The sequence below is a fragment of the Helianthus annuus genome, chromosome 15, assembly GCF_002127325.2.
Source record: "Helianthus annuus cultivar XRQ/B chromosome 15, HanXRQr2.0-SUNRISE, whole genome shotgun sequence".
Taxonomy (NCBI): domain Eukaryota; kingdom Viridiplantae; phylum Streptophyta; class Magnoliopsida; order Asterales; family Asteraceae; genus Helianthus; species Helianthus annuus.
The window spans coordinates 164,642,860-164,660,500 of NC_035447.2; the positions used below are offsets into that span (position 1 = coordinate 164,642,860).

Here is a 17,641-nt window from a genome sequence, read left to right on the forward strand (position 1 = left end):
AAATCAGAACCAGCAACCGCAACCACCAGCTCCACAAAACCAGCAGCAGCAACAGCGAGGCAACATGGGATGCTTTCAGTGTGGTGCTGAAGACCATTTCAAAAGAGACTGCCCCCAGCTAAATCAGAATCAGAACAACAACAACCAAGGAAATGGGAACAACAATGGGGGTAACAACGACGGCAAAGGTGCTAGGGGACGTGTCTTCGTGATCGGTCAGCGTGAGTTCCTACTTGATGACTTTTATGTTACTCTTTTATTTGATTCGGGTGCCGATACTTGTTTCGTGTCTTTAAAAGTTAGTCAAATGCTTAATCCTACCCCAATACTTTTGAACACCAAGCACATAGTAGAACTAGCAAACGGTAAAAGTCTAGAGGCCACACACATAGTTTAGGGTTGCAATCTTGTTCTTGCTGATCAGACCTTTTCTATCGACCCCATTCCTATTGTTCTGCGGAATTTCGAGACGAAATTCCAAACCAACGGGGGGATGATGTGACACCCCAAGAAAAACCAGGAAACCACGCAACTTAACTAGCTTCCTCAGTAACTACGTGCTAGCGCTTATTGAAGTGCAAGCGGGGGCTGAGTTAAAAAAGAGTGTTACAGTTGCTATCCCATCTATGGATGGTAGTGGGTACTCAAAGGTGGAGGGCAAGGTTGAATATGATTGGGAGCCTCTAAGGTGCTCCTCTTGTTGTGTGTTTGGTCATGATGACAGCTCGTGCCCGAAGAACCCTCAGGTATCTTCTAGTGGAGATGCTGAAAAGAATAATGATGAATTTCAGGTTGTAGGGGCCAAGAAGAAGAAAGTGAACAACCAAGGCATCCATATGAAAAACCAGAAGCCTAAGGTAGTCTACAGGCCAGTCGTCAACCCTAAACCAAAATCGTCCTCAAAGAGTCCGATGCAGAATCAGGTTTCAACGTCTAACCCGTTTGACATTCTGCAGGATGATACTGGTAATCAGGGAGGTAGCACTGTGGGTCGAGTGGAGAAGAAACCGTCGAATGACAGGCAGGAATCGGATGAGGAGGAGGGTGAAGAAGTCTACAATGAAACTAGTGCATTTATGACATCGGGTACTCATCCTTTCTCTTCGAAAGCAGGGGCAAGCACCTCTTCTACCAAGTTCTCTATGGGATAGGCTATCTGCTTTTCGTCTGAAGGGGCTGCTGTTTTGTGGCTACTTTATCTTTGATGATGGTGGTTGAGGTTTTTGTTTTGTGTTTTGCATTGTTTGTCTACTAGATGTCGTGTCATGATGTATAGTAGACTAGGTTATGGGGTGTTATAGGTCTTTGGTTTTTGTTTTGATTTTACATATATGGGGCATGTCCTGTATATGAACTAGTGTGGAACATATCCTCACTACTTGTACTTAATTGCGGTTGCATTTTAATAGAATCACCGGGGTAACCCTTTACCCAAAAAAAAAAAAAACTACGTGCAAAATTTCGGGACGAAATTTCTTTCAAGTTGGGGATGATGTGACAACCCAAACTTTCAAGGTTAGTGACGTGTAATCTTGTGATATTAACTCCATTAAACTTAAACATTTGTTAACTCGGTTAAATAACGTGACATTTGTTTGGGCACGCATGTATGGGGCTACATAATTTCACCATGCAACTTCACACCATTTAGACCCAAATAAATTAACTGAGCCCAACTAGCTTTTTTTATGTGTTTTGATCTATTTGGCCCAAAATGAAAGTTGTGTAACCTTTTATTGAATCGGCCCAGATGCATCTTAGCCCACTTGATTTAGTTGTTACCATTATATAGATACTTGCACGTAAACTTCTTGGAAGTTTTTAAATCACAAAAACAAACCCTACTTCCTCTCTCAAACTTGCGATCGGCAAGGAACCCCCCCCCCCTTGTTGAGACCTTTCCGCTTGAAGTTCATTCTTGGAGTCTTGCGTAGCCTGGTTAGTATACCATCTTGTTTTTCTTATGTGTATTAATTTGTTTGCATAACTTGTTAGTGTGATCCTTATTTGTCTTATTCTTGTGGTCATCACATGGTGTGTATTGATTGATTGTTTGCAGTCCTTTGGATAAAGGTTGTCACATAGTTGTCGTTCATGGGTTCATAAGGGCATGTGATTGGCATTAAACAAGTGATTTTATGTATCTTTAGAATAGTTAGAATATGCTAAAAAGTGGTCCAATAGAATCAACTTGCAGCCACTACTAGAATTGGTCCAATAATAGTATGAAAACAACAATAGTGGTCGGCTATCTTTGCTAGTTTTGATAATGGTTGATTTGATAGTGATGATTATAATAAAAAAATATATATTGTGGATTAGCTTTGTTAGAAACTGATTACATGATGACCTTGAATATGGCGGCCCATGTGCTTGACCAAATCAAACAATAAAGTTTGGTTTGTATGTGAAGCTATAACAAAGGTTGTCGGCCATTACTTGAGTGGCCCAATCAAATAGAAGGTCCAATCATAATTAAAGGGGGTCATGTGTATTAAATCCATAAGTGATGTTATTCATGAGTGCATGATTTAGTTGATTTTTGGGTCACTGCATGAACATTGAATGAGTAGTAGGACTTGATTAATGGATTGTAACGATGATTGGTTGATTTTATTATAGGTAATCTGTTTTGTGAGACTTGTTATCATAAATTGATTTCTTGACACCCTTGGCCGAAGGTATATATGTTAATGGATATTGACTTTATGACAATGAATATGAACTAGGAGGTTGTTAAACATCATACTGAATGTGGTTAGTCGATGAACTATAAGTTGTTTTAGGAACTCTAGTGTTGATCAATCTGAACCAAGTATCATTTGATTTCCGTTGTTGCGGCAATTTACAAAAGAAAATAATAGGGATCATGCACCGTATTGGGTTTGGGGCCGAGGGTTAACGAATGGGCCGTACCCCAACTATATGTTGCACACCTCCAGCACACTCGGCTGGACTTGATGTAATTGGGTCGATACCTGAATGGGCCGCACAGAGTTAAGGAGGTGAAGTTGGGCTGTTATTATGAAACCATGAAAATACATGTTAGAATAGTGCACAATAGTTGATACTTGCTAGAATTGTTAATATGATTTCTTGGTAAGTTAGATTGAATAAGTAACTAGATGTTAATATGATTTCTTGGTAACTAAATGTTTTGTTTTAGTTAAAACAGGTCATGATATTAGCAAAATACACATGTACGCTAATAAGAGATAAAACATTAGTTATTGTTTTAACACTCTAGCTGGATATTCATAAGAGTTTACGAATAGTATATTAACTTGTCAACAATAAGCATATAGTACAACATGTATCCATTTTGTTTTATGAAATACATGTTCAACATACGTGACCTACTTGTATACATGATAACTTGATTTGATACATGTACGCTACTTGACGAATACCTGTTAGATACGTGTAGCTTATACGCGATTTCTTGTTTACCGTCCTAACGAGTGGTAGCTATAATAGGGTGTGGTTGACCAACTTAGGACAAGTGCCTATCTGCCGAGCAAACCAAGGTGAGTTCACACAGCCAAGGCATGGGGTTCCCAGGGTGGGAATGGGTTTTGGATTATTTATTCGTACTTACTCAGATGATAGAATTTAATGATATGGTTCTCAGGGTGAGGAAGGGTAATGATGAGATACGACCTAGACTAGTATACCAATTGAACTGATCTTCGCACACACGCCAGGGGTTGGCCGCGATATTATGACTGATCTTCGCACACATGCCTTGGAAAGGCCGCAAACTATATACTAAAACTTCGCACACATGCCAGGGTGGCCGCGATACAAATATACATAGTCTAGAATACTTGAGAACTTTCCCTAATCTTCGCATACATGCCTAGAGGGCTGCGATACGAACTAATACGATACATGACTTAATGAACGAACGCAATGCTTACTATACCATTACTATTACTGAACTATTGACTGTGAACTCGCTCAACTAGTTGTTGACTCTCTGCTGCATGCCTTGCAGGACCTTAGGTACTTATGGAGCTTGCACAAGGAGGAGCAGGTCGTTGTGGGCACGGATCGTAAATGTTTCGTTAAAACACTTTATGACATTTCGTACTTTATTACGTTGGGTTTTATTTATACGCTTCCGCTAAACAGTGATAACATACTTATATTTTGAACACCTTTCATATTGGTGGTTGAATGACATTTACTTTTACTTAATAATTACATGTTCAATATGATTGGTGGCTTGATCCAGGTCATGTCAGGCCTCCAAGCGGTGGTACTCCGCGGGTGGATTTTGGGGGTGTGACACAAGCACCCACCCTTCCTGATCGCACGTGTTCACATTATAAGACCCAAACTTTTACGAGATTTTGAAAACTTTGAAGGTTCAAAACCATATAATAAATCATCCTAGAACAAATGATTGGTTTTCAAAGCGGATTTGAAATTTGTGTTCTTGTTGTGGTTGTCACCTAAAGATAAGTGACGGTAGTGTTTTAAGATCTAAGCACAAGAATCTTATGTTAGGGTCCTAGTAAGGTTATAGACTAGGTCAAAGCATTACTAATAACCTAATTCCCTATAACCATGAGCTCTGATACCAACTCTTCTGTCACACCCTGACCGCGTAAAACAACAAACCGCGGCGGAATCGTCGGGGAGTGTCGTAACAGAATCATTGTTTCACAACACATGGAAATTGAAGTTTTGTTTTATTGAATTAAAAGAGGTTAGAATGTCTTAAAAACAATGAAACATAACATAATTAACTAGTCTTGCATCTTTTATTGTCACTAAGGCCTAAGTCCGCCTAAGTGTATCTTGATCAATCCTATGCACTAGCTCCTGAAAACACATGTGAAAATAGGTATGTCAGCATAAAAATGCTGTGAGATACATAGGTTTTATTGATGCAGGATTCATGACTTGTAGGTTAAAAGAATGTTTAACAAAAGTAGTCATGAACCTTAAAAATATTTTCTTTTATAAATCTTACAAAAATTGAAAAGAAATCAGATGATATAAAAGAATAATGCAAAGTTAAGTAAATAACTAAGTAAAAATGAGTTTGTATAATATGTTGTTTGTAAAACAATGTTTATGTGAAAATATGTTATCTGTGTAAAATGTAATATGTCTAAATTGAAATGGTTTAAATAACGCTACGATATGTAATATCATAAAAGCATTTATATATAGGAAGTACCAGCGGCGTATCCGCCATGCTTTTATCATATTACACACGCCTCGTTATTTAAATCACTTACCCAAACAAACCACCAAAATGTATTGTTAAAATCAATGTGAAAATGTTCATGTATAATCAAATGTAATGTATAGTGAATAAAAGAATTTACTCATCCCTATAAGAAAGAAATGTACAAAACAATGTATTTGATAAATCATAATTTAAATCAAGAGTTATGTTTTGTAAAATCCATGCTTTACTGATACAAACATCTACGCGGTAATCTTAAAACGCATACATTCAAGCTGTTAGGATATGAGTTTCTTTTTTATTGTGTTTTTTGTTTAAGAAATAATGAAGATGAACAAGTAAATGTAGCGGAATTAAGATGGAAATAAACTTTGCATACAATCAAACAGGAGAATTGCTTTTAACACACAAGTTTAACATTGAACCGAATGCTTGAATTTATTCCAAGATTCAGTTTACAATATGCATGCATGTAACAAACTCCCCCTCAGCCTAAGCTCACAATGTTTGTTCGTACAGGAAGAAAAGTGATGAAGAGCTAATAGAACAGTACATGGTACTGTTCTATTTATAGGCACGCTCAAACCACTGTGGCATCTTTGCTGACGCCACCATGAAAGTGACATCTAACCTCCTAACAAACTCTAACTACTGATCTAATACAAACACTGCTATGCTAACTACTGATTACAATACATTACATAAGAAAGACTAAACTACTGCTTTATCCTTCCACTGTTGTGACTCCAGCAGTACTTGATATCTTCAGCAGTGCTTGACCCATAACAGTAGATTGATCAACAGGGCTTTAGTCTTCATCAGTCTTTAACTTGATCAGCAGTTGTAAGTCAGCAGTTTGTTGTAAAGGATCAGTGGATGGAGGTCATCAGATGTTGAAACCACTTTCAAGGGGAGAGAATGTAAACATAACATTGAAACTAGTGCATTTATGACGTCGGGTACTCATCCATTCTCTTCGAAAGCAGGGGCAAGCACCTCTTCCACAAAATTCTCAAATGGATAGGCTACTTTTGGTTCGTTTGAAGGGGTTGCCGGTTTGTGGCAACTTTATTTTTGATGATGGCGGTTGAGGATTTTGTTTTTGTTTTTTCCATTGTTTTGTCTACTAGATCATGATGTATAGTAGGCTAGGTTACGGGGTGTCATAGTTGTTTTTGTTTTTGCTGGGTCATACATATATGGGGCATGTCCTATATATGAACTAGTGTGGAACACATCCTCACTACTTGTTCTTATTTGCGGTTGCATTTTAATAGAATCACCGGGGTAACCCTTTACCCAAAAAAAAGAATGTAAACATAACATCTGCTTATTTTGGATCCACTGCTCTAATCTGGTTTTGGCTTTGATCAACTGTTCCTCTGGCAGGGTTCATTCCCATCAATCTCCCCCTGGAACAGATGATGCCAAAACCCTTCATTATTGTAGATCTTTACTGTCTCATCAGCAATTCCCTTATCTGACCTTTAAGTTGTAACTCAAAGTCTAGGGCATCTGCATCATCTTCATCCCTGCAAAGTGGAAGATCAAGGAGATCCTGCAGATCTTCAACACTCAGGCCTAGTGCTTGTTCCCCTAATATTTTCTTCACTTCTCCACTAGATTTGATCAGAGTCAATACGTGGGACTGTTTGTCAGTTTTCCACTTTAGTACTTTTAAATCCAGTGGGTTTCTTGGGAGATTTTTATTAGATGAGGAATTTGGAGATGATGGCCTGGTGATGACTGACTAAGCAGTGCTTTGAGCTTTAGCAAGTTCAGGAATATTAGCCATCATTAGTTTGAGGACCATTTTTAAAACTTCATCACCTGCAGCTTGATCCTCTGGTGTCTCTGCATCCATCTGCTTTTGTCTTCTTCTTTGATAATGAATGGCAGCATGTGGAGCAGTAGATTTCCTGACTTGCAGCTTTGGTGGTCTTGTTGAAACCTCTGCTTCAGGATAGTCAGGTTTTTGTGGGATATTTGGATTTGTCTTTCTTAGTTCTTCCAACCTTTTGTAGCTGGCCCTGACTTTGTCTTCTTTCCACCTTGTCACCTGATTTCTTGTGACAACTGTCACTTTTCGTACATTCCGTACACTAATTGAACAGTAATCTGTGTTTTAAGAACTGTGCATGGTATAGTTTACAAGACGAATGAATTTCTGATTACTGATATACACATACAATGGCATTTCATGTTGCAAGACTTTTTACTACATGCAACATGATATAGTTCTATTAATGCACAGAACAGAATTGGCACCATTATCTGACAAACTAAAAGCAGTGACGGAAGTTCAGTACTTAGACAGACATGATGTTAAGACACATAATGAGCACCAGAACCAAGTGATACACTAGGATAGTGTGTAGGACATTAGGGATTACAAAACTGCATTCTTAGTAATGACATAGGTGCCAGAAAGTGCCAGGAACACACTAAAAATGCAGAATTCTGCAGAAAATAACCAAAGTTCAGCTATTTTCAGCATTTTAACTCCAAAATAATTATGGTTTAATAGTCCAGAATACTTTCCTAAGTGTCGGGAATCGAAACTGTCATAAAAGACAACATAAAGCACACTAAACGGCGATATTTAGCACTTTAACGAACCGGTAACCAACCGAACAACCGGACACTACCCAAAACACCAAAATTTAACTAGAAGCATTGTTTTAATGTTACAAAGCTAGTATTGTTCACTAAACATCATATTATATCCTAAAACATATAAACATACTTAAACCCCTAAATCTAACACTTAACATTTAACTAGATTAAGTAACTTGGAATTGAAATGTAACCAAGACACCCCCCCCCCATAACCGGTTAGACAAGGGCCCCACACTAAAGATTTTATTTAGTAAAAAAAACCCTCCCTCTCTCCTGGGCGATTTCTTGCGCATCATGAACCCTAATTTTCATTGAGATTCGTTTGTATAACAGTCTGTGATTAGGGATTGTTCATCCAATCTCTATAACGAACTAGTTAGCAATAGTAATCGATCTGTTAAGTAGGGTTTTTCGTTTCTTTCTATAATCGCCGCCATAGTTGCTGTTGTTGAGGTCCTGACTGATTAATCTGGGTGTTATTGGTCGCGGTTAACTGAGTTTAATTTAGCTAGATTGATACACTGGATTAATGGGTTAAGGATTTTGATTTCGGCACTAGGGTTTCAGGATTAGGGTTTTTCTGTTTTCGTTGGTTGGTGGCTGAATCTGAGTTTTTGTTTGGTGTTACGTGTGCATGGAGGGTAGGAGTGATGGAAACGGTACGATGGAGGGTGGAGGCACTCCAGGGACGGAAGACAAAACACCTCCAATTCGTGGTATAGGTTTGCGGGTGACGAACATTGAGGGTAACAATATGTTCCCTAGGCGTGGTATTTACTCTACCAACAATCATTCGGTTCTTGATGGGTTGTTGGAGATCTCTAAACCGGTCGAATTGAATACTGCATGTGGAGGGATTAACGTGGCGGCGATGAATGCATCCCATGCAAACCCTAGTGGAGTATCGAACTTAAACCCTAGTGGAGTATTCGGGTCTACCACGGCAGATATGGATGTCTTGGGTGATCAACTTGGTGTGCAAGGAAGTCAGAATGTTCGTAGGGATCCAGGTAAGACTCCGGTATCGTATGCGGATTCCATTGGGGCGTCTAGTGCTAGAAAGGTTAATTTCCGAACGCTTGCAAGTCTGGTAGAGCAGGAGGGCTGTGATGTAGTTTTGCCGAAAGAATCTGTTAGGGTTGTCAAAGATAAGCTTGCTAATACGTTATATGGATACTTTCTTGGTGATCGTGTTGCTTACCCGGTAGTTGAGTATTTCGTGAGGAACAACTGGAAGAAATTTGGCCTCCAAAAGTCTATGATGAATGCCAGTGGTTTCTTCTTCTTTAAATTTGCAAATGAGAATGGTATGATGAATGCAATGAAAGGAGGTCCTTGGATCATTCGTTCACAACCGCTTTTTCTTAATGTATGGTCTCCATCCTCGAAACTGGAAAAGAAGGAAGTGAAGTCGGTGCAACTTTGGGTTAAAATTCACGAGGTTCCTCTTGCGGCTTATACAGAGGATGGTTTAAGCATGATTGCAACAGCCATTGGTAAACCAATAGCGTTAGATTCTTATACTACCTCAATGTGTTTAGATTCGTGGGGTCGGAGCAGCTTTGCGAGAGCTCTAGTTGAAATCTCGGCAGATAATGAATGCAAGGAGGAGATTGTGATTGCTGTTCCAGATTTGGAAGGGGATGGGTTTGTTAAGGAAAAGATGTACGTGGAATATGAATGGTGCCCACACCGATGCTCTCTTTGCAAGGTCTTTGGACATAACGATGGGGATTGTCCGAAGCAAGTCACGCAGGTTACGAAGGCTCCGGCCAATATTCCAAAAGCTCAAAAAGCTCCTAATTCTAAAGGGAATTCGAAAAAACCAGTGGTAGACAAAGATGGATTCAGGGATGTGGAAGCTAGGAAAGCGGCAAAGAGGACCGGGTTTCCGGTTAACAAACAAAAACAGAGATTCGAGTACCGTCCGGTTGGGTTAAAAACCAGTGGAGAGCCTAATAAATCAGCCCCATCTTCGAGTTTCTTCTCAAGAAACCCTTTTGATGTGTTAAATGATCCGAGTAATGACCATGAAGCTGGTGGAAGCGGACAAGGGGATACGAAAGATGATTTGGATGATGATGAGGTCCAGGAAATATACAACGAGACGGATGAGTTTCTGGTTAACGACGCGAGTAAACCTGTAACTAAACAAGGGGCAAGCACTCCTTTTTCACCGGTTAATAATGGTTAGTCTTGCATCATGGAATGTAAGGGGGTTGAACCGCCCTCTGAAACAAACGGAGGTTCGACAAGCTGTTAAAGACTATAGTTTGAGTTTGTGTGCAATTTTAGAGTCGCATGTTGATGTTAGTAGACTGAGTCAAGTGTGCCGTTCTGTTTTTCGCTCATGGGATTGGACATCTAATGGAGCTCGATGTAGCAAAGGTACTAGGATCATTATAGGTTGGAATCCAGCTGTCTTTGATGTTATGGTGCTGTCTCAGACTGATCAGGTTGTTCATTTACAACTATTTTTTAAGAAAGATAACAAGGTAGCTTTTTGTTCGGTTGTTTATGCGGCTAATTATTATGTGACCCGAAGGGAGCTATGGCACCATCTCTCTATGCACAAAAGTTTTGTTGGCAATAATCCATGGGTTATTATGGGAGATTTCAACTCAGCGTTAAATCTAGAGGATAAATCGATGGGGGCTTCTTCGGTGACTCGTAGTATGATAGAGTTCCAAGAGTGTGTAGATGACCTCGAAATGCTGGATATTAATCGAACCGGTCTTCACTTCACTTGGAGTCAGAAGCCGAAAAAGGGAATTGGGCTGCTTAAGAAGATTGATAGAGTTCTTGGTAATACCTCTTTCGTTACCAATTTTCCGAATGCTGTTGCTTTTTTCCAACCATATCGTCTTTCGGATCATTGCCCGTGTGTCTTAAAGCTTCCAGATGCTGACATCTTGAAACATCGGTCATTTAAATTCGCTAACTTTCTTGTTTTTAAACCTGAATTTGGCGATATAGTGAAGAGGGTGTGGGATACTAGAATAAATGGAGTGCACCAGTTCCGTGTTGTTAAACGTCTTCGGCTTCTTAAGAAGCCTCTCCGTGCACTGTTATTTAAGCAAGGTAACTTGCATAAAAAAGTTGAGGCTCTCCGCGAGAAGCTTGATGTCATTCAGAATTCTATTGACAAGCATCCGGATTCTGAGAGTCTTCGGGTTGAGGAAACTACTTTAAGTGCTGAATACAAAGAAGCTTTATTGGATGAGGAGCGTTTTCTGAAACAGAAATCCAAGGTAGAATGGTTACGAGCTGGGGATATGAACACGGCTTTTTTCCACTCATCACTTAAAAGCAAAAATCATCAGAGCCGTATAGATGTGATCCGTGATACTGGGGGTGTTATCCATGAGGGTAATCAGGTGTATCAGGCTGTCGTTGATCATTATGAAAAATTTTTGGGTTGTAGGGGCGATACTTCTCTGAATCCGGCTCCGGATTTATTTACTAATGTATTGGATCCGAATATTGCTAGTTATATGTGTAGACAGGTTACTGAAGATGAGGTTAAGAAAGCCATGTTCTCTATTGGTATTGACAAGGCTCCTGGTCCTGACGGCTTTACGGCAGCGTTTTTCAAGAGTGCGTGGCACATTGTTGGTAATGATGTCTCAAGGGCTATTATCGATTTTTTTGACACGGGAAATCTTCTCCGAGAGTTAAACCATACTCTTATCGTGCTAGTGCCTAAGGTTCCGTCCCCATCGGTTGTCACTGATTTCAGACCGATAGCATGCTGTAATGTCATTTATAAATGCATTACCAAGATTCTGGCGGAGAGAGTGAAGGGGGCCTTGAATAATATTGTCAGCATCAACCAGTCTGCGTTTGTTCCAGGTAGGAAGATTTCTGACAATATTCTGTTAACCCAAGAATTGATGCACAATTATCATAGAAATTCTGGTCCGCCAAGATGTGCGTTTAAAGTTGATATCCAAAAGGCTTATGATACAGTTGATTGGAAGTTCCTTAAAAATATCCTGCTTGGCTTTGGTTTCAATAACAAGATGGTCAATTGGATCATGGTGTGTGTCTCTACTGTTTCGTACTCTGTTTGCGTAAACGGTAATGTTCATGGGTATTTTAAAGGTAGCCGGGGGCTTCGTCAGGGTGATCCTCTCTCCCCGTATCTTTTTACTTTGGTGATGGAGGTTCTCACGGGCATTCTGCATCATATGATCAGGATTGACTCTTCATTTAAATTTCATAATAAATGTGAGAAGCAGCAAATAATCAACCTATGTTTTGCTGATGATTTGTTCTTGTTTGCGAGAGGGGAAATTGCTTCGGCCAGGTGTATTATGAAGTCTCTTACTGACTTTTCTAAAATGTCGGGGTTGGTGCCCAGTATCCAGAAAAGCACGGTATTCTTTTGTAATGTCCCAAGTTATATAAAAAATGCTATTCTGAACATTATGCCGTTTAAGGAGGGATCCTTGCCTGTGCGTTATCTTGGTGTTCCCTTGATCTCTTCAGGGCTCGTTTATAAAGACTGTAGTGTTTTGATGGAAAGCCTTGACAAACGAATCAAGCATTGGCGTAACAAACTGCTCTCGTTTGCTGGGAGATTGCAGCTCATTGTTTCCGTCTTGTCTTCTATGCATATTTTCTGGTCATCTGTCTTTCTTTTGCCGAATAGAGTCATTCATGAATTGGAAGCAAAGATGAGGAATTTTTTGTGGTCTCAAGATGTTGCGTTCCATAGAGGTAAAGCGAAGGTGTCTTGGAAAGTCGTTTGTCTTCCCAAGTATGAAGGTGGTTTGGGTATTCGGCGTCTAGGTGATGTAAACAAAGCTCTAATGACTAAGCATATTTGGAGTATCATTACAAACCGAAATTCGTTGTGGGTGGAGTGGGTGCACAGCTACAGGTTAAGAGGTAAAAACTTCTGGATTTCAAAGGTTGTTTCGAATAGCTGCTATTCTTGGAGAAAACTTCTCCAACTTAGGCCGCAAATGAGACAATTTTTTTGGTCGGATATCGGAGATGGTACGAGGACCTCGGCTTGGTATGATACTTGGTGCGAGCTAGGGCCGCTTGGGAACTTCATCGTGCCTAGAACTATTGCTAATGCAGGGTTTCGGCTTGAGGATTCTGTTTCTCAAATCCAGTTAAACGGTGAGTGGAAATGGCCGGTCGCTTGGAGGGATTTATTCCCTGTCTTAAATCAGCTAGATCAAGTCCATATTATGCCAAACAAACTAGACAGAGTCATATGGCGAGATGGTAATGAGAAGACAGATTTTTCGACATCGTGTGTGTGGGACTCGATTCGGTATAAGGAAACGGAAGTGGTATGGAGTACTATAGTCTGGTTTGCTCAATGTATACCGCGGCATGCGTTTCTCATGTGGCTAATCATGCGAGGTAAATTACTTACGCAAGATAAGATTCTAAAATGGGATTTGTCTCGTCGGAAAAATATGAACATGATGTGTTGTTTATTATGCTATGCTAATCACGACTCCCATAGTCATTTGTTCTTTGAATGTAATTATTCGACAAAGGTTTGGGATATAGTGAAACGAAAGGTGGGAATGGATTCGGTTCAACCCAAATGGGCAGATATTGTAGACTGGTTGATTACTCGGTCCAAATCTAAATTAGCTAAGGATTATGTCGCTAGAGTGGTGGTTGCGGCTACGGCTTACACTATTTGGCAGGAGCGAAATGCTAGGATTTTCAAAAATCAGCTAAGACCTCCAGAGACTGTGGGTGCTCATATTATACAATTGGTTCGATACAAATTAATGGGTGCGAGGTTGAAGAATACTGGTAATGTCCGCAGGCTTCTAAGCGAATGGGATGTTCATGGCAAAGAGCTATTGGACGATGGTGGCTGACTAGTTGTTTAAATTGTATTTTGTTTTTCCTAGTGGTCAGGCTAGTTGTTTTTTGTTTTGGGTTTGTAGTTGCTTGTTTATGGTTGTTTTGGATTACTTTCATGGGGTATGCCTCATGATTGAACTAGTGTAGACTCTCTACACTACTTGGTTTGTTTTGGTTTGTTGATATATAAAATCACCGGGGTAACCCTTTACCCAAAAAAAAAAAGATTTTATTTAGTGATTTTATTTGATTTGTTGGGTATCTTTGAGACATAATATCCAAGAGTTAATTAAATGTTGGGAGAACTTCTTTATAAACCACAAGTCTATACCTCATAATCATTTCATCATCTCCACTACACCACAACCTCCCCTCCTCCCTCCATTGTTTACGGCCCAACACCCTCACCTTACAACCTCCATTTTTCAATCATTCTTAAACACTCTAAGGGGATCCTAAGGTGTAAGAAGCATAGTTAGGAAGCTTGGAAGCCTTGGAAGTTGAAGGACCTCTCTCTAGTGCTTTTATCCGCTTGTTTTCTACACTTGAATCATCCCAAGCCTTGTGCTAGTAGTAAGACTCTTGTGATCTCATTTACTTCATATTATGTTGGTTAAAAGATGATATAATATGTTAAACATAAAGATCATGAAGAAACATAACCATAAACTTAAACATAAAGCTCTAAAACATGAAGATCCAGTTGTTTTAAGTGTATGTAGTATACTTGAATGTTGATTTCTTGTGTTTATGATGTTGATCATCATAGGAACCTTGCTAGATGATGATTAAACACATGATCTAGCAAGTGTAAGGATAGATCTTGAGAAAATTTATAATGATCATCCTTTATGTGAACATGAACTTGAAAAACAAAGATGTTTTAGTGTATAATGATGATGAATACTTGTTACAAGGCTTATAAAGGGATGATTTAAAAAATTGTTTTCCCAAGAAACCAAGTTTATTTACAAGATTTACAAAGTCATGAGTTCTAAGGAAGCTAGTCACATTTTTGGTGGTAAATCAAGACTAGAAGCATGTTGTTAACAAGAAGAATACAAGAAAAATCATTTTTAGAAAATCTTCAAGTAAGTTGTAAAGGACTAAATTTTACAAGAAGGTGATTTATAAATAAACAACCATGTTTTGGAGGGTAACTAAACCTACTAAATAACATACTAAGTTACTACAACTTTTCAAGTTCATTTCAAAGTGTAAATTTGCATATTTAAAGCATATGGTACGTTTTGTTCATGTTGTTGATGATTGATGATGATTTTAAAAGAAAATGATATGCTTTGAAAGCATGGAAACCTCCATTTTTAAGGGGGGAACTATAACAAAATTTTTGTAGAAATTAAACACTTAGAAAAATATTTTTAAAACAAGTGTTTATTAGTAAATTTTGAGAATGGTTTTCATATAAAAGTTGCCATAATTTTTATTACAAAAATTACAAATATTGGAGGTTGGTTTTTGATAAATAAAAGTGACTAAGTATATATATAGGAATATATATATTGATCACAATTTGTGTGATTACTTGTATATTATGTGTATTAGTTATATTATTTTAGAACTTGAAATAATATAACTCACCAAAAATACCAAGAAATTACAATCCAAAATATTTCCAAAATTCCAAGAATATGAGTATACAAGTTATACACAAAATATTGGTAAAACCGAGCAAAAGAATGTAACTTACAGAATATTCCGGAAAACTTACTCATAAGTATATTTTTGGTAAATAATATTTTGGACATCAAAGGAACAACAATATGATTTTTACAATTATTGCAAATTTATATCATATTTTGACAAGGAGAAAATATAATTTTTAGAAGTAAAAATATATTTTCTTGGAATTTTTAGAAGATATATTATTTTTGGGAAAAATATATATATTTTCTTGAGAAAACTTGAAATACCTTATTTTTGGATAAAAATAAGTTTATATATATTTGTCAAGTTAGACTTGAAAATATATTATTTTTGGAAATATATATGAACTTTTAGTCGAAATAATATTCCGGAGAAGTTAATACAAAATTAAGTATAATGATACTTAATAAGCACAAAGGAAATATGCATCTGTGTACATACAAATACACCCTGGAATACGACTCAAATACATGGCAAAATACACGAGTGTAAGAAATACAAATACAAATATACCCATCCTTGGGAAGGATATGCATGTCTAAATACTTGGGTAGTATCAAGTTAAAATATATTATTCTTAACAAATATTCCAAAATTTATTAAATATAATTTAAGTTAAAATATTTATTATTTTAACAATTAATTATATAACTTGGAATAATATTAAGGACGAAGATACGTAACTCAAAGACACTAATTAATACAAAGTCAAGGCACGACCCGCTTGGCTAATAGACCGTAGTACGTTGTAGGTAGTCGGGCACACTAGTAACAGCTTGAGTTACGTCGGATTGAAGAACGCAAAACAGTGAGTTCATGTCCCCTTTTCTCTTAACTGTTTTTGGTTTTATAACTCTCGGGGGTGGAATACATGTTACGAATGTTTGAACGATATGAAATGTCTATGAAATGAACTGTTAGATCATGTGAACATAGACTAAATTTGAAATGCCATTAATTCTTAATTAGGGACGAAGGTTAGATCTAACGGGTACGGCCGAACCCCACTTATGGTACTTATGTGACCACTTGAGTGCTTCGGTGTCCCAGTCGAGGTGAATCGACATAGTCAAGGTGAATTGACATAGTCAAGGTGAATTTACATAGTCGAAGGGGAATTCGACATAGTCGAGGGAAATCGACAAAGGTATAAGCCTACTCATTTCGAGTACTCCCTATGTCCTCACATGCTTTAATGTCCTTGTAAAACATTTTTTTGATATGTTCATCAATGCTTTTCATACCTATTTTCAAAGGAGTCTCTCAAAGGTTCACAAGTTTGTCAGCACTCACACAAAATGCATGAACTCGCTCAACTTTTGTTGATGTTTTCCAAAATTACATGTATTTCAGGTAACATGTTGGATCTTGGGCGCGGGTGTTGTTTCTAGAAGTAGACTTCAAGTTAGATGTCATCCACTTTTGTTGGTTTGTAACCTAGTCAAAGGTTGTGTTTTAAAACTTCAATAACTGGAGTTTGTAATATGTTTAACTTAATGAATGGATGAACATTGTTTTGATCATATAGTTGTTTATTATGATTGAATGCAATGGTATTAAACAAGTCACACATCATACGCTTCCGCAAAAGTCAGGGTGTGACACTTTGGTATCAGAGCTTCGATTGTAGTGAACTAGGATTCCTTCACGAGTCTAGACTACAATCACTAAGACTCTCTCACAAAAACATTTTTACAAAGAGGTTTTTCATTGCATTCACGTAAACGTCAAGATCCATGAGTCAAACACTTTTCAGAAAAAGACAAGGCAAGGACATTGGTAGGGAGAAGAATACCCCAAATCAAGGTGCCAATTAAGGCATAGTCTATGTGGGATAGACTTGCCGAAGACAAAATGACCCCCCCCCCCGAAAGGACAAACGAGAGCTATATGTGATACGATGCATCTAATTGCCTGTTTATGCTAAGTAACATATTTGTTTATTGATATATACATATGAATAAGTGTACAGAATAATTATTGACGTGAATAAGATACCTTCGACTCCGAATCCTATTATTGTCCTTAACTCGCACGATGAAGCTATCAGCCTTGCGCTTATTGCAAAGCTCATGGCTGGAGTGATTACCAAACGAGATTCTGAGCTTGTTTCCATAGGAGATGGCCGCTCTTCCCTCTCGATTGTGAAGGTGCCTGACTATGGTAGTAACGGCGAGGCAGAGGCGACAACCTTGGACAACTTCTTAATCAGCGGGACGAGGTCCCTGTGGCTTTTGTGAAGCGAGATTGTCGACACACTTGACCAGACAAGGAAGATGAAGTATTCATCTCAAAGGTGCCCCTCCA

The 17,641-nt window shown here is 38.3% G+C and overlaps 1 protein-coding gene across 1 annotated transcript; it reads left to right on the forward strand.

The window, feature by feature from the left end:
• The first annotated feature begins 626 nt into the window (after nucleotides 1-626).
• Nucleotides 627-13,680, forward strand: LOC110914518. The gene is made up of 3 exons (XM_022159308.1): nucleotides 627-1,021; nucleotides 8,468-10,011; nucleotides 10,118-13,680. Exons 1-3 carry the CDS (start codon nucleotides 627-629, stop codon nucleotides 13,678-13,680), a joined length of 5,502 nt encoding a protein of 1,833 aa, XP_022015000.1.
• Nucleotides 13,681-17,641: the final 3,961 nt, after the last annotated feature.